Here is a 26,221-nt window from a genome sequence, read left to right on the forward strand (position 1 = left end):
CAGTGATATGTAGAGAGCAACTGACTCATTTCATCAAAAGAGAGACTGGCAGGTTCCTGGCAAGTAGCTAGATGAAACAAAAGGTGATAAAAATGGGGATAAATATATGACAGAAAGAAATCTGTAGACATGTTGGGGTCAGCGATTCCACAATCTTAAAATGTTGCTAAAGGTGTATATCATATGCATCCCAGTCTTCCACAGAATCATCATATGGAGAAAATGGTGGGGGTTGCATGAAAGGTGGTGAGCCCTGGTGCATCAACTATGTTGCCAAATTATATAGTGCCACAAAAAGAGTCCACTGCTGCTTGGTGAGAGCTCATTGCTGTTCAACAAGAGATTGAAGAATTTATTCCACTGACATATTGGCACACTCGTTGCCAAAATATTCTAACGTTGTAGAAACACAGTTTCAGAATTCCCACTAGCGAACTGTTATTCCACTTCCGTTTGAAAGGATACGCAAATACACTGAATGTGACAGGAATCAGAACAATCACTATATAATACATTAAAGCACAGTCTAATAGTTGTGCATACAATAGCCATGTAAACATTAGTTTTTGCTGAGGGCCCAGTGTGCCGGCTTATATAAGTCAGTTTTGTACATGGCACAGTGCTTGCTGCACCATCTGTGCCAATGTGAGGCGACTTTAGGCTGTCTGTGGAGGCACACTGTGTTTGATTATGTGTGATCTATAAGGTTTCAACACTATGGTGCTGAGCAGAGTAACGAAGGAAGTTAACCTCCAGCCATACTTTCTTTATATAGGTGCACCATAAACACAAGTACATAAAATGAAAACATATTTGCACACTTTGTAAACAATGAAATGCTAAAGAAAAAAATTAATAATTTACTTGAATGTTTGTTGAATAACGCTGTCAGAATAAGGTTACTTTGATTATTGATTGACTTTTCATGAGGATCTGATTCTCTTAGTGTAGTATGAAACAGAAAAATTTAGATATCTTTTTGAATAAATTATTAAATGGTTTTTCAAGATAAAACTTATTTCTGGCAGTCTTTGTTAAGATAATGAAACAGTTTTCTCTTTATAATTATTATGCTAAGATCATTTTTAGGGTTGAGACCAGGAACCTATACACTGTAAATTACAGGTGATGACTGAAAAGTAATGCCTCCACCTTTGTAACTCTTCAACAGTTGGCAGCATTGGTATGCGGCAGGTACTGGCCTGTTCCATAGCCTCTTCTCTACAGATAGGTCAATGCGACTTAAGCAACATGCAGTCATTGAATTCTAGACAGCAGTTGTCGCCCCAAAGGAGATTCATCAGAGAATGGAAGCAGTTTGTGGTGATTGTGTTGATGTGAGTACTTTGTGTCATTGGGTGAGTAAGTTTAAAAATGTTGAGATGGGAACATCTGACCTGCGTGACAAACAAAGAGTTGGGCGTCCTGTGACAGCAACCACCGACTTTCACAAGGAAAATGTTGACAGATTGATTCAGGATGATCGTCGTATCACTCAGAGAGAAACTGCAATCACAATCGGCATTTCACAAGAACATGTGGGTCACATTATTGCTTTGCTTGGCTATTGGAAGACGTGTGCATGATGGGTACCCCGGATGGTGACTCCTGAAATGAAAGCGCACAGACTTGAATTTTGCCAGGAACTCCCCTTGCGTTATGAGAATGAAGGTGACGCCTTCCTCCATTCATTTGTGACAGGAGACAAAATGTGGGTGCACCATTACAACCCGGAGATGAAATGTCTGTCTACAGAATATCGACACAAAGACTTGCTCCAGAAGAAGAGATTCAAGACGCAGCCCTCAGCTGGAAAAATCATAGCCACAGTGTTCTGGGGTGCAGATGGTGCTATCCATATCTATTTCCTTGATCGTGGAACAACAACAAATTCAGAGCATTACATCACAATGCTGTGAACTCTGAAACTATGGCTAACAAGGTTCCGAAAGGAAAAGGGAAATGTTTTCGTGCAGCATGACAATGCCAAACCACACACTTGTGTTGTGGCCTGATATTTGTGAGTGTTTCGTATCGAACAACTTAACCTCTTACCCGTGTTTACATTCCGCGCTGACCAGTTGCAGCTGTAGCGGCGCATCGAAAGCTAAGTACTAATTAATTGTTTGTGTATAGTATTTTATTTAGGAACTTTAGTGGTCTTCAACCGGTGTTCTTGGTGTTTTCCGGTGAAATAACTTCAGAAGAAATTTTTGCGAACTGCTTTCGGTTTCGTTACTGTCATTAGACGTTTGATTTTCTTTCTGTGTTAGTATTTTGTTATATTCTCATTTGTTGTTGATTAATACTTTCAATAATAGTAGTTACTTCCCTTGTAGAGCAAGTTTGTGATAATTGTAGTCAGTTTTTAACATCTTCTTATTGTAGTAGCGGAACTTAGATAAAGTTGTTTTCTTGTTTCAATAATTGTAAAATTTTACCATGAGTGAGAAGTGTGGGCTTTGCCGTAGGTTCGTGAGTAGTGGATTGCGGTGTGAGACTTGTTCGAAGTATTTTCACTGGGGGGAATGCAGTGGGGAAGCCAGTGGGCATTCTGGTGAGATCCTCTCCTGGAACTGCAGGTTATGTAGCAAGAGTAAGTTGATAGAGGAGCAGGAGCGTAAGATCTGTGCCCTTCAGGTGCAGTTGAAAAACGCACAGGAGGAGCTAGATAGGATGAGGAGGGAGAAGGGGGTTGGGGAATGGGAGCTGGCTGTTGGCAAGAGATCTGCTAGGAGAAGGAGATTTTCAGATAGTTTTACTATTGGTGTTTGTAATAGATATGACCAACTGTCAGAGTCTAGTGGAGAGGAATCTCTAGTAGCTGTAGATGTAGGAAGTATGCAGCAGACCTCAGCAGTTACGGTGGCTAGGACAGTTGCAAAGTCTAAGAGAAAGAAGAAGGTTCTGCTGTTAGGTAGTTCTCATGGTAGAGGTGTAGGCCAGCAGTTGCAGGAAGTTTTGGGGAGTGAGTACCAGGTCACCAGCATTGTGAAGCCTAATGCAGGATTGGCTCAGGTGACTTTTAACATAGGGGGGTTATGTAGGGATTTTACTAAAGAGGATCAGGTAGTGATTGTGGGTGGGGCTGGTAATAGTATTGATAGGGATGGGAAGTATGACATAGATGGTGACCTGGAAAAGATAGCCACTCAGACTGGCAACACGAATGTGCATTTCGTGGAACTGTTTCAGCGTCACGATCGGCCTCATCTTAATATAGCCGTCAGGCGTAATAACATGAGACTTGGGGGTGCGCTGATGACAGAAGGCATGAGTCACATTTCAGTGGTGTCAGTGGAGTCTATCAGTAGGACGGGTTTCACTAGACATGGCCTGCACCTCAACAGGTATGGGAAGGGGAGGTTGGCAAAACTTATAGGTGACAGCATAGGTGGGGGTGGTGGGATCACTCATGGGAAAATTCCGGTAGTTGTGGGTGTTAGAGCTGTACCTTTTTTAGATTGAAGTCAGCTGATAGGTATTCCTGCTTAAGGGAAGTCTCTCTAACAAAGAAACCACTTTCTACAAAGCTTGGGTATCCGATTAATGAGGGAATTAGTATATTTCATCAAAATATACAAGGTATTCGAGATAAAGTTAGTGAACTGCTTATAGATGTTGACTCTGAAATTATTGGTATATCTGAACACTTCTTAAATAAGGAGATAATTCAGAGGCTTCCTTTACCAGGATACAGGTTGGCTGGCAGCTTTTCTAGGAGCTCTTTGCGGTGTGGGGGAGTAGCCATGTATGTGAAAAACGGTATCCCATTTGAGTCAATTGATGTTTCAAAGTACTGCACTGAAAAGGTGTTTGAATGTTGTGCAGGTGTGGTTAAATTTAGTGGAGCTAAACTTCTTACTGTTGTTATTTATAGATCCCCAGACTCCGATTTCACAACATTTTTGCTAAAGCTAGAGGAGGTTCTTGGTTCACTTTATAGGAAATACAAAAAGTTAGTTATATGTGGTGACTTCAATATTAATTGTATAAGTGATTGTGCAAGGAAAAGGATGCTGGTAGACCTCCTTAATTCATATAATCTTATGCAAACCGTATTCTTTCCAACGAGAGTGCAAGGGAACAGTAGAACAACCATAGACAATATTTTTGTTCATTCGTCATTATTAGAAGGGCATTCTGTTAGCAAAAAGGTGAATGGCCTTTCAGATCATGATGCACAAATTTTAAGTCTAAAAGATTTTTGTGCTTCAACACATGTTAAATATAGTTACCAACTTTTTAGGAAAGCTGATCCAGTTGCTGTACAGACTTTTGTAAACCTTATCAAGGAACAAGATTGGCAAGATGTTTATAGTGCTGATACAGTAGACGATAAATATAATGCTTTCCTCAAGACTTTTCTCGTGCTCTTTGAAAGTTGCTTTCCGTTAGAACGTTTAAAACAGGGTACTAGCACCAACAGGCAGCCTGGGTGGCTGACTAAAGGGATAAGAATATCTTGTAGAACAAAGTGGCAATTATATCAAAACGTTAGAAACAGTCAAAATCTAAATGCAGCAGCCCATTACAAACAGTATTGTAAGGTGCTTAAAAAAGTTATTAGGAAGGCAAAAAGTATGTGGTATGCAGATAGAATAGCTAAGTCTCAGGATAAAATTAAAACCATATGGTCAGTCGTAAAGGAAGTGGCTGGTCTGCAGAGACAGGTCGAGGATATAGAATCAGTGCGTAGTGGGGATGTCCGTGTTGCTGATAAGTCGCATATATGTACAGTACTTAATAATCACTTTCTGAATATAGCAGGTGAACTAAATAGAAACCTAGTCCCAACAGGGAATCATATAGCGCTCTTAGAAAAAAGTGTTCCGAGACTGTTACCTGAAATGCTCCTCCATGATACTGACAAGAGGGAGATTGAGTTAATAATTAAATCACTAAAGACCAAGAACTCTCATGGATATGACGGGGTATCTAGCAGAATACTGAAGTATTGTTCCACGTATATTAGCTCAGTACTTAGCCATATCTGTAACTTTTCCTTTAGCAGTGGTCGGTTTCCTGACCGATTAAAGTACTCGGTAGTGAAGCCACTTTATAAAAAGGGAGACAGGGATAATGTTGACAATTATAGACCTATTTCTATGCCATCGGTGTTTGCTAAAGTTATCGAGAGGCTTGTATATACAAGGTTACTGCAGCATTTAAATTCACATAATTTGCTGTCAAATGTACAGTTTGGTTTTAGAAATGGCTTAACAACTGAAAATGCTATATTCTCTTTTCTCTGTGAGGTTTTGGACGGATTAAATAAAAGGTTGAGAACGTTAGGTGTTTTCTTTGATTTAACGAAGGCTTTTGACTGTGTTGACCACAAAATATTACTGCAGAAGTTGGAACATTATGGAGTAAGGGGAGTAGCTTACAATTGGTTCGCCTCCTACTTTAAGAACAGAAAGCAGAAGGTAATCCTCCGCAATATTGAGAGTGGTAATGATGTTCAGTCCCAATGGGGCACTGTTAAATGGGGCGTTCCCCAAGGGTCGGTGCTGGGGCCACTGCTGTTCCTTATTTATGTAAATGATATGCCCTCTAGTATTACAGGTGATTCAAAAATATTTCTGTTTGCTGATGACACCACCTTGGTAGTGAAGGATCTTGTGTGTAATATTGAAACATTATCAAATAATGTAGTTCATGAAGTAAGTTCGTGGCTTGTGGAAAATAATTTGATGCTAAATCACAGTAAGACTCAGTTTTTACAGTTTCTAACCCACAATTCAACAAGAACTGACATTTTAATCAGACAGAATGGGCATGTTATAAGCGAGACGGAACAGTTCAAGTTCCTAGGCGTACGGATAGATAGTAAGCTGTTGTGGAAAGCCCATGTTCAGGATCTTGTTCAGAAACTAAATGCCGCTTTATTTACCATTAGAACAGTATCTGAAATAAGTGACATTTCAACACGAAAAGTAGTATACTTCGCATATTTTCATACGCTTATGTCATATGGTATTATTTTTTGGGGTAATTCTTCTGATTCAAAAAGGGTATTTTTGGCTCAAAAACGGGCTGTTCGAGCTATGTATGGTGTAAGTTCGAAAACCTCTTGTCGACCCCTATTCAATAGTCTGGGAATTTTGACATTGCCCTCACAGTATGTATTCTCTTTAATGTCGTTTGTTGTTAGCAATATTAGCTTATTCCCAAGAGTTAGCAGCTTTCACTCAGTTAATACTAGGCAGAAATCAAATCTGCATGTGGAATGCACTTCCTTGACTCTTGTGCAGAAAGGAGTGCAGTATTCTGCTGCATCCATTTTCAATAAGCTACCACAAGAACTCAAAAATCTTAGCAGTAGCCCAAACACTTTTAAGTCTAAACTGAAGAGTTTCCTCATGGCTCACTCCTTCTATTCTGTCGAGGAGCTCCTGGAAGAGATAATAAAAATTAAGCAAATTCCAGTGTTACATTCTTGATTTTCTTTATTTAAACTAACGACTTGTTTCATTTTATGTGTTTCTACAATCGTGTTATAATTTCATGTATTGACTCGTTCCATGACCATGGAGACTTCTCCTAAATGTGGTCCCACGGAACAATAAATAAATAAATAAAATAAAATAAACACTTCATGTGCCACCACAGCAGAACTTCAGAGACTGAATCTCACCACAGTACGGCATCTTCCATACAGTCCAGTTTTAGCACTGTCTGACTTCTATCTGTTCCCGATAATGAAAGATGATCTTCGGGGACATCATTATGCTTCTGATGAAGACATTGAGAGAACTGTGAGACTGTGATTGTGGAAACAGAGTGTTGACTTCTTCTGTGGTGGCTTCAGAAAACTTGTTCACCGTTGGCAGAAATGTATCCAGTTGGCTGGTGATTATGTGGAAAAGTGAATATTGGTAACTAAAGATCACATTCTAAGGATTATTTCTGCATTTGATTTATTAAAATATTCCCATCCAAACCCAATTAATGCAAGTTGAGGCATTACTTTTCATTCAACCCCCGTACCACATAAAATCTCTGTAAGACAACTAGTCCTCTTTTCACTAAATAATATGTCCATTCTTATATGTTAAGTATCCTGTCTGTTACTAACATGGTGCATCTACACATAGTCATTGTTTACTTTAGGTAGCTGAGACCTTTGCTTGCAGGAAAATGAATGATATCTTTGCTTAACAGATTATGTTTGGATTATAAACAGAAAAATCATGTGTAAAGCACAGGCGGCAACTGACCTGGATAAGTTCATGATGTGTTTCTGTGCCACAGTTATGTGGGTGATATACATAATGTAATTAAAAAAATGAAGCACCCAGAAGGGAAGAAGAAAATGAAATGAAACTTCAAAGGTTGAGAGAGTATGTGACATTATTTCAGTGATTACAAAATCAAGTCAAATTTAGAAAGAACTCAGCAGTATGAGCCCAGTTATCAGAATGATTTCACACCCCCTCTGGCTTGGATGAATGCAGTGATTCATTTGGTAACTGTGTCATAAAACCATTGTGTCCTCTCCTGAGGATCAAATGCCCACAACTGTTTCATTATGCACTGACCAGTCATAACATTATGAGCACTGACTTACTATTGATATAAACCCATCCAGGTGATAGCAGTGTCATCTGGCGAGGAATGACTGCTAGTGTCACACACACACACACACACACACACACACACATGGTGTGTGTAATATCAGTGAGCATGCTATCTGTGTGTAGAATGGGGAAGGCATGCAGTCTATCTGAGTTTGACCGAGGGCAGATGGTGATGGCCCAGCACCACAGCATGAGCATTTCAGAAACTGCACGACTTGTTGGTTTTGTGAGGAGTGCTGTGGTGAGCATCTTCAACACATAGCGAAACAGAGGCGACGCCTCATCCAGACATCATGGGGTTGGGCGACCACCCCTCATTACAGATGTCAGACAATGTAGGCTGCGCAGACTGGTTAAACAGGACAGGCGGTGAGCTGTGCCGGAAATAGCATCATACTTTAATGCTGGGCAGAGTACTTGTGTGTCTGAACACACAGTGCACCGAACACTCCTAACGATGGGCCTCCACAGCCAGTGACCCATGCATGTGACAATGTTAACACCATGACATTGGAAACTATGACATAAATCGGAACATAACTGTCAACACTGGATGTAGGCACAGTGAAAATGTGTTGCATGGTCTAATGAATCCCAATACTGTCTTCATCATACTGATGGGAGGGCGTAAATCCATCATCCTCTAGGGGAACAGCTCCTTGACAGGATAGATCCAAGGTGGCAGTGGCTCCATTATGCATTGGGGAACAATGACATGGGCATCCATGGGTTCAGTGGAGCTCGTGCAATGCACCATGATGACCTAGGACTATCACACACTGGTTGCAGACCGTGTAGATCCTTTCATGATCATCATGTTTCTTGATGGCAGTGGCATTTTTCAGCAAAATAATGTGCCAAAGGCCAGGAGTGTTATGGAGTGATTTGAGGGACACAATGATGAGTTCCAATTGACGTGCTGCCCCCCCCCCCCCCCTCCCCAAACTTGCCAGATCTGAACTCGATTGAACATTTCTGTGATGTAAATGAACATGGCATCAGAGCTCGTCGCCCCCTGCCTGGAATTTGTGGGGATTAGGCAGCTTGTGTGTGTGTGTGTGTGTGTGTGTGTGTGTGTGTGTGTGTGTGTGTGTGTGTGTGCAGATGTGGTGTCAACTCCCTCCAGTGACCTACCAAGACCTCATTGCTTCCATGCCATGATGCATTGCCACTGTTATCTGTGCCAATGTTGGACATACTGGCTATTATGTAGGTGATCATAATGTTCTAGCTGATCAGTGTAACTGGTCCTTGACATCTTGGATACTGGCACTGGAATGGAGTTGACATCTGAGCTGGTCCTCCTCGCGTTCTATCGAGATCAGATCTTGGGATCTTGCTGGCCACAAGAGTACCTCAACATCGTGCAGACAAATGACACAGACATGTGCCATGTGTGGATGAGCATTGTTCAGTTGAAAAATGGCACCACGATACTGTTGCATGAGGGATAACATGTGAGGAATCGGGATCACTGTGATGTACCACTGTGCTGTCAGTTCCATCAACCACTACCAGTCACGACCTGAAGCTGTACCTGATGGATCCCCACACCATGATGTCAGGAGTAACATGGTTGTCCCTCTCCAAAACATTGGAAAAATGCGAGCTCTCTCCAGGTAGCTGCCACACTCGCCATTCGTGGTCATCGTGGGTAGTGCAGAACTCTGAGTCATCACTGAACACAATGCAATGCCATTCATCTGTGCTTCCTGGTCACGGCACCAGTCCAGACACCACCATTTGTGTTTTGTGGTCTTGACAGCAACCTACACGGGGGACAGTCATGCATAAAGGCTGTTAGGGGCATGAAAGTTAGTCTCCAGTGACTTGTGGATGAGACTGGAACTGTTCAGAATAGCAAAGCAAAAGCAGATATCCTTAAATCTGTTTTCAAATTTTTCTCTACAAAGGAAAACCCAGGAGTATTGCCCCAACTAAAGTCTGGCACCCCTGAAAAGGTGAGTGAAATAGTGTCAGTGGCACTGAGAAACAGCTGAAATTGTTAAAATTGAACAAAGCCCCAGGGCCCAGTGGAATCTCTATTAAATTCTGTACCCAATTTGCACCCAAGTTAGCACCTCTGTTAACTATAATCTACTGTAGATATCTTTCACAGCCATTTGTTGTAGAATCTTAAAACATATTCTGATCTCAAACATAATGAGGTCCATACCAACCAGCACAGGTTTCAAAAACACAGATCACGTGAAATCCAACTCACACTTTTCTCATGTGAGATCCTGAGAGCCATTGATCAGTGCAGTCAGGTACATGCAGTATTTCTTGATTTTTGAAAAGCATTTGACTCAGTACCACACCTGTGCTTATTATCAATCAGTCACACATACTATCATATGGGGTATCAGATGAAATTTGTGATGGGATTGAGGATTTCTTGGAAGGGAGGACACAGCATGTTATCTTGGATGCAGAGTCTTCTACAGATCTGGAAGTGACTTCAGGTGCACTCCAGGGAAGTGTGTTGTGTCCCTTGCTGTTCATGTTGTATATTAATGATCTTGTGGGCAATATTAATAATAATCTCAGAATTTCCACAAATTATGCAGTTATCTACAATTAAGTACAGAGTGAGCAAAGCTGTACATATATTCAGTCAGATATTGGTAAGACTTCAAAGTGGTGCAGTGATTGGCAGCTTGCTTTAAATTTCAAAAATGTAAAATTGTACACTTCACAAAATGAAAAAAAAGACACATAGTATCCTATGAATATAGTATTAGTGAGTCACAGTTGGAATCTGTAAACTCATACAACATGAAGTGGAATGATCACATAGGCTCAGATGTGGGTAAAGCAGATAGCAGACTTCAGATTATTGGTAGAATACTGGGTAAATGCAATTAGTCTACAAAGGAGATTGCGTGCAAATTACTCATGCAGCCTGTCCTAGTATATAGCTCAAGTGTTTGAGACACATACCAAATGACACTAGTGGGGGATATTAAACGTATACAGAGAAGGGCAGCATGAATGGTCACAGGTTTGTTTGTCCCATGGGAAAGTGTCACTGTGATGCTGAAAAAAGTGAACTCACAAACTCTTGTCCTGAGAAAGTATGCTAAAAAAGTTTTAAGTACCAGTTTTAAATGACGACTCTAGAAATGTACTACAATCCTCTGCAAATTACTCCCAAAGGGGTCTTGAGGACAGTATTAAATTAATTAAGAAATGCACAGAGACATTTAAACAATCATTTTTCCCATGCTCCATACATGAGTGGAACGGGAGAAATCCCTGGGACGTACCCTCCGCCATGTAATTCACAGTGGTTTGCAGAATATAGATGTAGATGTTGATGTAATTCCCCAGTACAGATATCATTAGTATCCAACCAATGCTGTGGGATGAGGCAGAATGTTACAGGGAGTCAATGGCAATCCTCCCTTGTGGTCATCAGATATGGTTGAATAGACCTCTGACAATGAGTATACTTTCCATCACATTCCCATGCAGTCCAATCCACTGTCACACCTGAATGCCCCAAAAATCTGGATACTGCACAGTTCGACCAGCCAGCTGAATGGATACTCACAATGAGGCTCCTTTCAAGCACTGTCTAGTGCTGGAAATTTTGTCTCACATGAATATACAGGATCTCTGTATTTACATAGTGATCATTCAACATCCAATGCTGTTCATCCCCCATATGTAGAATATCAGTCCTAGTAGCAACACTAAACCTTAACAACAGTAATACACGCTAGTAGATGTTCTACTTGTCACAGAGAACTGAAAATCTAATCATGTACATGCCTACTGACAGTGTGTACATGTACAAAGCTACATTTAAATCGGACCATTTATATTGAGTGCTTCAGTTTTTGGTCAGCCAGTGAATATGTGAATCCTCCCAGGAATCCAAAAGAAGGAAAAGATTGACAAAATGATGATCAGGATAACAAATAGAAGTGTATACAACTCTTTCATTTTTTTATGTTATCAGTTGTTAAACGTTTGAATATTTTTCTACAGTATTAAAGTCATCCACACAGTGTATAAAGTAGCACTAACTTCAGAAATATTCTTACATAGTTCAGAAGTGGAGGCATGCTACTGATGAATATAATACTATATTAAGACAAATATAGCCATCTGATGATGGGCATGAGGGCCCAAAACTGGTAATGGCCATAAAATAATACCTTTTTAAAAGTGTTTCTGGCTTCTAGGATTCTTCATCAATGACCACTCATCAAATAACAGCCATAGAGTTCAACAAGTTCCATCATTGATAAAACAACAGTGCTTGATGCTATTTTTAATATCATAAAACTAATATGACACTGTTGTTATGTGATGATAATGTGTGCCAGTGACTTCTGAATGAAGGAGCCATATTGTCAGTGCTTGTGGTCTAACCAGTATGATATTATTACATTATAATTTTTATTTCTGTGCTGTCAGTGAGTAATTAGTTGTAATTAATATTTCTTTCTTGTCCAGAAGATGAGTGGGCAGTTGAGAAAAGTAGGAGAAGCAACACAGAGGAACATATTAACGTCACTGAAGACAACATATTGGAAGAGGAGTTTCAGGAGGAATTAAACAATAGTGACGAGTATATTGAGGAAGACTTGGGTAATTCTGAAATGAACTCTTCAAGCTCTGATGCAGAATCACACTCAAATTCAGGGAAGAGACCAGCAAAAAAGCACATCAAGGAATTGAGAGGTGCAAAACATGCAGGTTTGTATAATGAAATGGTTATTATATATGTTTGTATTGAAATTAGAGAACATTTGCAGCAGTCTTCCATATTTAATATATACATCTCTGAAAAAAATTACATTTGTTTTTATAATAGAGTGCATATCCATGTGAGAGTTAGTTGTCTGAGGTCAGTGCACCTATAATTTGTGGTGGATCACTTGAACATTTATCTTCATTTTTTCATGATTCTATGATCACTGTGCAACTTAATTTCCTCAGTTTCAAATAAAAACTTGGAAATTAGAAAACAGAGAAAGTGAAGACAGCAGCTCAATGAATGAGCAAAAGTTTCTGTGTTGTCATGTTTAAACGTGTAGGTTATATGTTTTGAAGATAACAGAGCAAACTGAAAAAGAAGACTTTTAGAAACTTAGTAAATATGCCAAAGAGTCTCTCAGGACCACAGGTTGAAAGATATGTAATGAATTAGCATTAAATAGACACTAAAACTTTACAATAACAGACTAGATTTGAAAGCCAGAGATGTGGGAGCATTGCTGTGCTGAGACAGTAGGCACTGTATTACGGTTATGGGGAACAGAAATTCTGAAAAGTAGTACCAGAAGAAGCAGTAATAGATACAGCATGGGTTATGGGTTCAGGTATTCAAAAACAAATTAAAATTAAATATGACACAAAAAATGAAAAGTGATAAACATGAAAAGGTGGAAGAGATTACAGGGTAGACATCTGAAAAGTACTGTACAAAAGGCAAACAAAGCTTTAGAAGAGTTGGTGGAAACAAGAAGAAGGAATTGAGAAAGTAGTTTGTGATAACTAGTAGATACCTCATCTGTTAATACTTTAAGGAAATATCACTTGCTCTCATGTGATTATCTTATTTCCTTCTGTTGATTGATTCTTCCATAACTTCATGGCAGAGAAACTTCTTAATTATTGTAATGTACTCGACCGTTGGAGATATGGTTTATCTGAAGTGAAAAGTACAATGCCAACAGTAAAGTGTAAGGTAATTTCATTATGTTGCCAGAAAATGTTTTATTTATTTAATTATGAATATGTTCTTTTATGATAAATAATGAACTTGTTTAAGATGTTATATGCTAAAACACACACACAAACACGTGCGTGCGCGCGCACACAGACACACACACACACACACACACACACACACACACACACACACACACACCTCATCTTGTTTAAGATGTTAAATCTTAAACAAGTCCATTATTTATCATAAAAAACATTTTCATAATTAAATAAATAAAACCCTTTTTCTGGCAACACAATGAAATTACCTTACTCTTTACTGTTGGCATCATACTTTTCGATTATTTTATTACATATTCGTGTAGTACATAAAGAAATATGAATGTTTTAGTTGGACCACTTTTTCCGCTTTTTGATAGATGGCTCTGTAATAGTCACAAATGTATAAGTACGTGGCATCACATAACATTCCGCCAGTTCGGATGGTATTTGCTTCATGATACATTACCCGTGTTAAAATAGACCGTTTACCAATTGTGGAAAAGGTTGATATCATGTTGATGTATGGCTATTGTGATCAAAATGCTCAACGGGTGTGTGCTATTTATGCTGCTCGGAATCCTGGATGACATCATCCCAAGTGTCCGGACCGTTCGCCGGGTAGTTATGTTATTTTAGGAAACAGGAAGTGTTCAGCCACATGTGAAATGTCAACCATGACCTGCAACAAATGATGATGCCCAAGTAGGTGTTTTAGCTGCTGTCACGGTTAATCCACACATCAGTAGCAGACAAATTGCGTGAGAATCTGGAATCTCAAAAATGTCGGTGTTGAGAATGCTACATCAACATCGATTGCACCCGTACCTTATTTCTATATACCAGGAATTGCATGGCAATGACTTTGAACTTTGAATGTCATGTACAGTTCTACCACTGGGCACAAGGGAAATTACGGGATGATGACAGATTTTTTTGCACGCATTCTATTTAGCGACGAAGCGTCATTCACCAACAGCGGTAACATAAACCATCATAATATGCGCTATTGGGCAACGGAAAATCCATGATGGCTGCGACAAGCGGAACATCAGCGACCTTGGTGGGCTAATGTATGGTGCGGCATTATGGGAGTAAGGATAATGGCCCCCATTTTATCGATGGCAATCTAAATGGTGCAATGTATGCTGATTTCCTACGTAATTTTCTACAAATGTTACTACAAGATGTTTCACTGCATGACAGAATAATGATGTACTTCCAACATGATGGATGCCTGGCACATAGCTCACGTGTGGTTGAAGTGGTATTGAATAGCATATTTCATGACAGGTAGATTGGTCGTCAAAGCACCATTCCATGGCCCACACGTTCACCAGATCTGACACCCCCGGATTTCTTTCTTGGGGAAAGTTGAAGGATATTTGCTATCATGATCCACCAACAATGCCTGACAACATGTGTCAGCGCATTGTCAATGCATGTGCGAACATTACGGAAGGTGAACTACTCGGTATTACACTATGGGAGACATTCTCCTGCACTTGCGTGGGACCTGTGCTAGTAATTGAAGATATGCTGATATCTGCGAGTCACTTGCATCGCTTCATGCTTGATGTCTTCCCCGACAACGATGTCAGCTTTCAGCGGTAAAATTTGCTTGATATAAATTTTATGGAACCCATCTGTGTCACTATTGGGCACCATTATAGTATACCCTAATCAACAGTCCATTATTTACATGAATCTTGTGACCTCTACATAGACACCTAAAGCTACATACCTCCACAAACCTACCAATAAACTGTTGGATTGCTGATACATGGAATCAGTGGTGTATTTCATTCCAAAAATGGACAAACAATTAAGCAGGTGGTCATGATGTTTTGGCTCATCAGTGTATGTTCATGGATTTCCAGAAGGCGTTTGACATGGTGCCCCACTGCAGATAGATAATGAAGGTCTAAACATACACATGGGGTTCCCAAACATGTGAATGGCTTCTTAAGTAACAGAAATAGTACACTGTCCTTTATGGTCAGTGTTCATCATTGAAAAATTTATTGTCAGGACTATCCAGGTAAGTGTGCTAGAGCCACTCTTATCCTCTATGTATCTAAATGTGGTGATGACCCTGTGGTGTACAGGATGATGATGTCATTGAGTGACTGCAGGAGGAGGTGACTTGTACAAAATTTCTAGTTGGGGGGGAAATGGCAACTTGCCCTCAATGTAGAATAATTTAAGTTAATACAGATGAGTAGGAAAAACAATCAGATGATGTTTGAATGCAACGTTGGTAGTGTGCTGCTTGACAAATTCACATTTACTAAGTATCAAGGTGTAGCATTGCAAAGTGACATGAAATAGAATGAGCACTCAAGGGCGGTAGTATGGAAGTGAATGGTTGACTTTGGTTCATTGGTAGAAGTTTAGGGAAGTGTGGCTCATCTGTAAAGGAGACTGCGTATAGAACACTCACGTGACCCATACTTGAGTACTGCTTGAGTGTTTGGGATCTCCAGCAGGTCAGATTAAAGGAAGACACTGAAGCAATTCAGAGGAAACCTGCCAGACTTGTTACTGGCAGATTATATCAACACACAAGTATTACATAGATGCTTTGTGAACTCAAATTGGAATCCATAGAATGAAGACAATGTTTTTGTGAAACACTTTTGAGAAATATGAAATAAAGAAGTAAAAACTCCAACAGGCAAGATTGCTGATTGTAATTTTATAAAAAAAAATAACAAAATTATAATTAGCAATCTTTGCTGTTAAAGTTGGTACTTCTGTATTTCATATTACTTTAGATCGCCCCCATACTCGCATGATGTCGACCGTATATGAACCATTTACTGCAGAAAGGCAACATGTACACATTTCCTACTTTTAAAGTACAGACAAAAAACTGAATAAAACAAGTTTGATTCAGATTGTCTCCTGGCATGTATTTCTTGTTTCTTGGTGGGGATATACTTGCTTATTAGATATGTGTAAAAGTCAAGTATGACATAAGGCGAAAGAGGAGAATGACTTTGTTGGTGTTGGACAAATTCCCTTTCTGCAGTACATGGGATTTTAAAATTAATTTTAGGAGGAGGAGGAGGAGGAGGAGGTTAGTGTTTAACGTCCCGTCGACAGTGAGGTCGTTAGAGACGGAGTGCAAGCTCGGGTTAGGGAAGGATGGGGAAGGAAATTGGCCGTGCCCTTTCAAAGGAACCATCCCGGCATTTGCCTGAAACGATTTAGGGAAATCACGGAAAACCTAAATCAGGATGGCTGGAGACGGGATTGAACCGTCGTCCTCCCAAATGCGAGTCCAGTGTGCTACTGCGCCACCTCTTAATTTTAGGATTCAGTTAATTGTTTTAAAATTGAAATTACATAGCCAGACCCATGTTATTGTGCAAATAGATTTCCTTTTCATGGTAAACAATGCATTGAATTTCTCAGAACCAAAATCAAGAAAAAACAGAAATTTATAAATTTTAGACTAGTTATCTTTCTGCTGTAAGGATTCGTATACTATTGAAAAATATGAGAGAACCTCCATTTGAAGCTGACTGCAGAACATTCTACTGCTCCTGATGTATGTTCTGCCTAAGGGCCATGAAGATAACATAAGATAAATTAGGACTTGTGTGGAGGCATACAGACATTCGTTTTTTCCTCACACTGTTTGCAAGTGGAACAGGAAAGGAAAGGACTAGTAGTGGTACAAAGTACACTCCACCATGCACCATATGGTGACTTGTGAACTATTTATGTAGGTGTAGACAGATTCTTATTTCCCTCATTCCCTAGGAACTAACTCCAAGAAGTAATGAAAGTGCCTCAGTTTCAGACATACGTCTGTGATGTGTAGTGGTCAGGCAGCTTGCAAGGAGTTGAATGGTTACTGTTTTCACAGCTCATCTGAGTATCAATATGAGCAAAGCAAGCAATAGCAGTGTTGTGTTTTGAGGATAAGTAACACTTTCAATCTCAACACAACAATGGGTGAATTTTCCCTTGTGTTTAGCTCCACGGGCAGTAGGAGATCGTTGGCAGAGTCATTGGAAAGTGGTGATAGTGAATGATTGTATGGGTCGGTCATAACAATTTGACTTTGAAAAAAAAGAAAGAAGAGATCTATGAGGTGGCAAGCAAAGAGGGTATAATGGAATTACATTAAAACTTGCATAATGGTGCTCTTGCTGAAGTAAAAAAGTGCACTGCCTCTTGACTTTGTGCTAACTGCTCTGGAAGACACTCACTGTGGAGCAGGTAATGCTGTATCTTATTGGAAGAAGGAAAGAAGGATTAGGTTTAACCTCCCATTGACAATGATGTCATTAGAGACTGAGCACAATCTCAGATTAGGCAATCAAGGGGCAGGAAATTTGTTGTGCCCTTTCAAAGGACCCATCCTGGCATTTGCCTTAAGTGATTTAGAGAAATCATGGAAAACCTAAATCTGGATGGCTGCACAGTGACTTAGAGCATAGCCCTCCTGAATGCAAGTCCAATGTGCTAACTGCTGTGCCACTTTGCTTGATTAGTGGAAGAGAAGGAAATCCAGGAACTGAAGGTGACTAAGTCTGTGCTGTACACTGAGTCAAAGCAGGCAGAAGTATCTTCAGCTCCTTATGTTTAGAGCATCTCTTGCAGTGGTACTCAAGAAAAACATAGAATTAACAACTGCACCATTTCAGACATAAACTGCACTGCAATTGCACTTGTGAAAGAACAGATGTAAATGAGACTTTTTACTGACACTGAAGCAGAAAAAAAGTGAATTTTTGAGGGTAGTGTAGAAGTTCCTCATATCATTTTTCATAAATTCTCAATGTATTTATGTTATTGAGTATGCTTATTTGGAAAGTTAAAAGATAATTTTTGGTGTTTGTTTGGTCTTCCTGAGCAGATTTTATTGACTTTTTGTTAAGTTTTTCAATGTTCTTTTATAGTGACAGTGTAGTTTTTTCATTCTCATTTACTAGGAGCAATGCATCATTTACATAACACCTATAATATTCAGCAAAAGACTTCTGGCTCATAACATATACTTGCATAATGTAAATGATCTACTGAATAGAATGGTCAGTAACACCAGCATGTTTCTTCCAGAGAACAGATTAGTGCTTCCAGATTGAATTTTCACTCTGGAGCGGAATATGTGCCAATTTGAAATTTTCTGGCAGGTTAAAACTGTTTGCAGGACTGGGACATGACCCTGAGACCCATGCCTTTTGTGGGCAAGTGCTCTACCTACCAAGGTATCCAAGTGTGACTTGTGACCTGCCTTGACAGTTTTGCTTCCACTAGTACCTGTTCTCCTACCTTCCAAACTTCACAGAAGTTCTCCTGCATACCTTGTAGGAAGGAAAGATACTGCAGAGAAATGGCATAGCTACAGCCTTGAGGAAACTTTTATTCTGGTAGGAAGTTTCAAATTGGTGCACACTTCACTGGAAACAGTTGCCTAGACTGTGATAAGCCATTTCCCTACAATATCCTTTCTTGCAGGAGTGCTACTCCCACAAATTAGACAGGAGAACTTCTGTGGAGTTTGGAAGGTATGAAACAAGGTGCTGGCAGAAGTAAAGTTGTGAATGCAGGTTATGAATAATTCTTAGATAGCTCAGTCAGCAGAGCACTCGCTTGCAAAAGGCAAACTTCCTAGGTTTGCATCCTGGTCTTGCACGCAGTTTTAATCTACCAGGAAGTTTCAAATTACTGCTTAACTCCAACAACATGCTATGAATACATTTTCTGACATGGAACTCGTATAAAAACAAATGTTTATTGTTGCAAGGTAGCTAGTCAGTGAAGCTGACCATTTTAAATTCTTGGGACTACAGGTAAGCCAAAAGCTTTCCAGGAAGTATCACATTCAAGAACTTATGCCAAAACTGAGTTGCTCCGATCTTCACTATAAGAATGACCTCCACTGTCTCTGACTCTGAAATGTGAGGGCTCATTTATTTTGCTTACTTTCACTGTGTTACCTCATATGTTTTTATATTGTCACATCACTACCATAATCATGTCTAAATATAAAAGCAGGGTCTTCAGTGAAGTAGAACACACAGCACTGAAAGTGTGTTTATTGTCAACACAAACATACAGACAGAATAGAACTGTCTTCTGGATGGAGAGTAGTGCTATTTATACAAACATTGTATATTCCAGAATTTGCAAACATTACAAACATAAGAAACTTAGAGAATGTTTTAGAACTGATGTATAGTAAATAACAATTTTTTGTCAATGATCAAACTATTGCCACGCAACACACCAGCCAGCGATGCTAGCCACTATTCCACATTGCATGCAGCATAGATATCAGCACTTTTCCCTCTCCTCATTGTTTCAGACATTCTCCATGGAGCTGACTACAATCTCCTAGATCTAGATCTTGTCAGTAGTCCTCTGTATGGCAGTGTTGGGAGATCCTCACATTCAGATCATATTGTCACACCCTCTACACAATGGTAAGCATTGAAAGTAGCCCCTCACATCGAAGCATCAGGATCATCAAACAGTCTTCAGTTTTCTTGAATGAGCAGCCCTTACTGTTGATCTGTGTCTGTGGACTGTAGTACATCTATATTTACATCTACATCTAAATCTACATGACTACTCTGCACTTAACATTTAAGTGTCTGGCAGAGTATTCATCAAACCACTTTTGCACTATTTCTCTACTGTTCCATCCTTAAACTGTCTATGGGAGAAACAAACAATTAAATCTTTCTGTGAGCTCTGATACTCTTATTTTATTTCAGTGATCATTACTCCCTACGTAGCTCAGCATTAACAGAATATTTTCACATACAAGGGAGAAAGTTGATGATTGAACTCTTGTTAAAAGAGCTGACTATAATGAATAATGCCTTTTTTTAATGATTGCCACCCCAACTTGTGTATCATATCCATAACACTTGCTCCTCAATTTTGTGGTACTATAGAATGAGCTGCTCTTCTTTTGACTTTTTCGATTTCCTCCATCTATCATATCTGGTAAGGACCCCATTCTGCCCAGCAACATCCTAGCAGAGGACAGACAAGTGTAATATGGGCACTCTCTTTAGTTGATGTTATACATCTTCTAAGTTATTTGCCAATAAAATTCAGTCTTTGGTTTGCCTTATCCTCAGCATTATCTGTGTGATCATTACAATGCAAGTTGTTTGTAATTCTAATCTCCAGGTATTTGACAACCCTTAGGTTTGTGTGTGTCATAGTGTAACTGTCATGTAATGGAATCCTTTTACTACTCATGTTGATGACCTCACACTTTTCATTATTTGGGATCAACTGCCACTTTTCACACCATAAAGATATCTAGTCTAAAATATTTTGCAATTGTTTTGATCTTATGATGCCTTTACTAGATGAAAACTGACAGTACCATCTGAAAACAATCTAAGAGGGCTGCTAAGATGGCCTCCAAAATCATTTATGTGGCTGAGGAGCAGCAAAGGGGCTTTAACACTTCTTTGGGGAATGCTAGGTGTCCCTTCTGTTTTTCTCTAACTTTCCATCAGTTACTACGAACTTTGACATTTCTGATAGAAAATAATGAAACCAGTTGTACAGCTGAGATGATACTCCATAGGCCTGCAATTTGATTATAAGCTGCTTGTAAGGGACTATATCAAAAGCCTTCGGAAAATCTAGAAATATGGAAAAAAATTTCATTACGTGAAGCAGTTGGCAAAAGATAAGGAAGCATGGTGGTGGAACGAAGAGGTGCAGTAGGTTGTCAAGGAAAAAAAAGACACAAAGAGGAAGTGGGATATGTCTGGAAGTGTGGAGGATTGGGCAAGCATACAAAAGTGCAAAGAAGGAGGCAAAACAAGCCGTGGCTTAAGCTGAATCAGTAAGGGAGGCACACGAACAACTACTGAAAAATCAGGATATCAGACAACTGATACAGATTGGCAAATCAAGAGATAAAGCTTCTAAGGATCTAACAGCAATAAAACAAATGAAAGATGAAACATGAATAATTCTGCATGACCATGGAAAAATAATCCAAAGGTGGTTGAATTATTTTGAGAAATTGCCGAATGAAGAAAATGTAAGAGTGTAAACAGAGGAAGGAGGGGCAAATGAAGGATTAATGATGGATGTAAGTAGAGATGAAGTCGAACGGTCAGTTGAAAAGATGAAAAATGGGAAGGCAGTTGGCCCAGACCAGATCCCCATTGAGGTATGGAAGTGTCTCGGTGAAAAGGGAATTGAGCTCCTTTGGGATTTAATGAAGAAGATTTGGTGGCAAGAGGAGATGCCAGACGAGTGGAGAACTAGTGTACTGATCCCAATATTTAAGGGTAAAGGTGATGTGCAGGACTGCAGTAACTATAGATGTATTAAACTGATGGCACACGCAATGAAAATTTGGGATAGAGTTACAGAAGCAAGACTACGCAAGGAGACTGTGGTGTGTGAAGAACAGTTTGGGTTCATGCCTGGAAGAGGAACGACTGATTCAATGCATGCTTTAAGGTGGATAGTGGAGAGACACGGGGAGCTAAAAGCCAATCTACATATGGCTTTCATTGATTTGGAGAAAGCATATGACAGAGTCCCAAGGGACGAAATATGGAGAAGCATGAGAGAACAGTGCATGCCAGAGAAGTATGTGAGGTTAGTGAAGGAAATGTACAGAGGAGCAGTGACACAGTTGAGAAGTAGTGTGGACATGACAAATGAGTTTCCAGTAAAAGTAGGTTTACATCAAGGGTCTGCACTTAGTCCCTACCTCTTTGACCTGATTATGGATGTGCTGGTGAAAGATGTGTAGAAGGAAGCGCCGTGGAGAACGATGTTTGCGGATGGTGTGGTTCTTTGTGAACAGAGCATTGACAGACTTGAGGAAAAGCTGGAGGATTGGAGGAAGGCACTAGAAGAAAGAGGGATGAAAATTTGCAGGACAAAGTCAGAATATTTAGCACTGAAGGACGTGCAGATGAGGTCTTGCAAGATCCAGGACGATAAGCTGAAATCGGTCTGCAAATTTAAATACCTGGGGTTGTACATACAGAGGGACAGAGGACTAGAAAGCGAGATACAACTCTGAATAAATTGTGGTTGGAACAACTAGAGGAAAATGAGTGGAGTGTTGTGTGACAAGAAGGTGAGCATTGGGTTGAAAGGGGAAGTGTACAAGTCGGTGGTAAGGCCTGCTATGATATATGGGTCAGAGACATGGCCAATCACAGTAGCCCAGGAAAGGAACATGGAAGTGGTGGAAATGAGAATGCTGAGGTGGATGTGTGGGGTAACAAGGAAGGAAAGGATTAGAAATGAATTTGTTAGAGGAGCTGTGAAAGTGGGACCCATGGGGAAAAATATACAAGAGGCAGACTAAGGTGGTACGGACACTTACAGAGAAAAGGGGAAGAGTATATCGGAAACAGAGTTGGACATATAAAGATTGAAGGAGCGAGAAGGAGAGGAAGGCTGAAGATGAGGTGGAAGGATAAGATATCCGGGGACCTAAGGGAGAAAGGATGGAAGAAGGAATGGTAATGGATAGAGTACTATGGAGGAGAAGGATCCAGAAGAGCAATGCCAACCCTACGTGACGTGGGACAAGGCGACGATGAGGAAGAAGAAGAAGAAAAAGCAGTAGGGCTTCATATAGAGGACTTGGACAACATCTCTGCACTTTTATCTTTTGGTGTAGGGACATAATCCTCAATTACATCTACATCTACATATATACTCTGCTGGCCACCAAGCGGTGTGTGGCGGAGGGCACAATTCACGCCAAAGTCATATTTCCCCCATCTGTTCCACTCATGGATCGCGCGAGGGAAAAACAACTGTCTGAACGCCTCAGTACGAGTTCTAATTTCCCTTATCTTTGAATGGTGATCACTGCGCGATTTGAAAGTTGGTGGTAATAATATATTCTCTACATCCTCAGCAAAGATCGGGTTTTGGAATTTAGTGAGCAGCCCCTTCCGTTTAGTGCACCGTCTGTCTGCAAGAGTGTCCCACTTCAAACTTTCTATGAGATTTGTAACGCTCTCGCAATGGCTGAATGTATCAGTCATGAATCTTGCCACTCTTCTTTGGACCTTCTCAATCTCTTGAATCATACCCAACTGGTAAGGGTCCCATACAGACGAACAATACTCCAAGACTGGACAGACTAACATATTGTAAGCTATTTCGTTTGTTCAAGGACTGCATCACTTAAGGATTCTACCAATAAACTACAATCTAGAGTTTGCCTTACCAGTAACTTGTGTAATCGGATCATTCCATTTGAGTTCATTTTGAATAGTCACACCCAGATACTTGACGGATGTTACCACATCCAAAGTCTGGGCATTTATTTTGTACTGGTACATTAATGGGGATTTTCGACTTGTTATACACAGTAGGTTATGCTTACTAATATTGAGAGATAACTGCCAGTCATTACACAATGCCTTTATTTTCTGTAAATCTTCATTGATTTGTTCACAACTTTCGCATGATACTACTTTCCTGTAGACTATAGCATCATTGGAAAACAGTCTAATGCCACTGTCAGTACCATCAACCAGATTGTTTATGTAAATCGTAAAAAGCAGCAGACCTATTAAGCTACCCTGGGGCACACCTGAAGTTACGCTTGCTACTGTTGAAGTCACCCTGTTCAGGATAACATACTGCTCCCTGTCTGTTAGAAAACTTTCTATCCAACTGCATACGTCATTGGATAGACCATAAGCGTGTACTTTTTGGAGCAAGCGACAGTGCGGAACTGAGTTGAACGCCTTTCGAAAGTCGAGAAATATGGCATCAACCTGGGAGCCGGTATCTGGAGACTGTTGTATATCATGCACAAAGAGGGCCAGCTGTGTCTCGCATGACTGCTGTTTCCTAAAACCATGCTGGTTTCTGCAGATGAGCTTCTCAGAGTCTAGAAAGGTCATTATGTCTGAACACAAAATATGTTTCATGATTCTACAACAAATCAATGTCAGCGAAATTGGCCGGTAATTATGTGCATCCGATTTTCTACCATTTTTATAGATTGCTATGACCTGGGCCTTCTTACAGTCCCATGGAACTTTCCACTGTTCCAATGATCTCTGGTCGATGATGGATAAGAATGTTGCTATAATTGTAGCATAGTCAACATACAATCTTACGGGGATACCGTCTGGGCCAGATGCCTTCCTGGCATCTAAGGATCTCAACTGTTTTACAATCCCAGATACACTAAACACTATGTCAGCCATCCTTGCATTTGTTCAATAACTGAAAGGGGGATGGCGCTGCAGTACTCTACCGTAAATGAGTTTTTGAAAGCTAGATTTAGAATTTTGGCCTTCTGTTTATCATCATCCATTACATTACCCATACTGTCAGCAAGAGAAGGTATTGAATTATTTGTAGCGTTCATAGATTGCATGTATGACAAAAATTTTTTGGTTTTTTTTTTTAGAATCTGCAGATAAAATATTGCTTTCAAATTCGTTAAAAGAATCTCTCATTGTCCCTCTGACAGCTGCTTTCATTACACGTAATTTCTGTTTGTCAGTGGGGCAGTGACTACTTTTAAAACAACTGTGCAAAATTCTCTGCTTTCTCAGCAACTTTCTAATATGTTTGTTGTACCAAGGTGGATCCTTTCCCTCCCCTATATTTTTGCTAGGCACATACTTCTCTAGCACACAGTGGACAATACCTTTAAGTTCCGACCAAAGGTGCTCAGTATCTTTGTGTCCCATGGTGAACAAGAAAACTTTACACGTGTTTTTTTTTTTTTTTTTTTTTTTTTTTTTTTTTTTTTTTTTTTTTTTTTTTTTTTTTTTCCACTGACATAGAAGCCACAATGACATTATGGTCGCTAGTACCTTCTTCTAGATTAACTTCCTCAAAAAGATCAGGTCTGTTTGTCACCAGATATGTTCCCATCATGAGTTGGTTTTCTAACCAATTGCTCAAGGTTGTATGTTGAGAGCATTCCTAGAATAACTTCACATAAATCTTTGCTTCTGCCCCCTGTAATAAACATGTAATTTTCCCAGTCAATGGATGCCAGGTTAAAGTCTCCACCTATAACTAATGGATAATTTGGATATTTACTTCCTATGTACTCAAGACTATCCCTGAAATGTTCCGCGACATTTGTTGCAAATGCTGGTGGTCTATAAAACATTCTAATACAATGGTCAGTCCTTGTCTGATTGACAGCATAATCCAGACTATTTCACAGTCCGACCCAGTATTGATCTCAACTGCATTTAAACAGCTTTTAACTGCAATGAACACACCACCTCCCATAGCATGAGACCTATCCTTCCTAAACATTGTCCAATCCAAGTTCAAAATTTCACTGCTTTTTATGCCTGATTTCAGCCAGCTTTCGGTACCTAATACAGTATTGGCATTGCTACTGTTTATTATGGAGAGTAACTCAGATATTGCAACAGACACTTTGACAATGTACTAACATGAGATAAAGCATATTTAAATCCTTTGGAATGACCTGTTTAGGCTAACTAACAATTTTTACAGCTGGCACACCCACATCAGTGACACGAACTCGTTATTTTTCAGGCCAATGGTTTGTTTCCCATGGGGAGGAACCTAATCTAAAAAACCCTCATGTGCATGCCTCACATACTGTGCTACCCATGTAGCTGCTTCCTGTGTGTAGTGCACCCCTGATCTATCGAGGGGAACCTAATCTAAAAAACCCTCATGTGTATGCCTCAAGTACTGTGCTACCCATGTAGCTGCTTCCTGTGTGTAGTGCACCCCTGATCTATCGAGGGGCATCCTACAACCTTCCACCCCATAGCGTAGGTCGAGGAATCTACAACCATTTTCATCACAGAGTCGACGTAGCCTCTGGTTTAGATTCTCCACTCGACTCCAAACCAGAGGACCCCAGTCCACCCTGGGTACGATGCTGCAGATCATCAGCTTGGCTTCGACTCCTCGAG

General features: G+C 40.0%; 1 protein-coding gene across 1 annotated transcript in view; it reads left to right on the forward strand.

The window, feature by feature from the left end:
• The window catches only part of LOC124721691, an 888,717-nt gene that overhangs the window by 588,682 nt on the left and 273,814 nt on the right, over positions 1-26,221 (forward strand). Inside the window, exon 30 of the mRNA XM_047246771.1 lies at positions 12,051-12,293. Coding sequence (XP_047102727.1) covers positions 12,051-12,293 — 243 coding nt within the window. The remainder of the gene's footprint in view (positions 1-12,050; positions 12,294-26,221) is intronic.

The sequence above is a fragment of the Schistocerca piceifrons genome, chromosome X, assembly GCF_021461385.2.
Source record: "Schistocerca piceifrons isolate TAMUIC-IGC-003096 chromosome X, iqSchPice1.1, whole genome shotgun sequence".
Lineage (NCBI taxonomy): Eukaryota > Metazoa > Arthropoda > Insecta > Orthoptera > Acrididae > Schistocerca > Schistocerca piceifrons.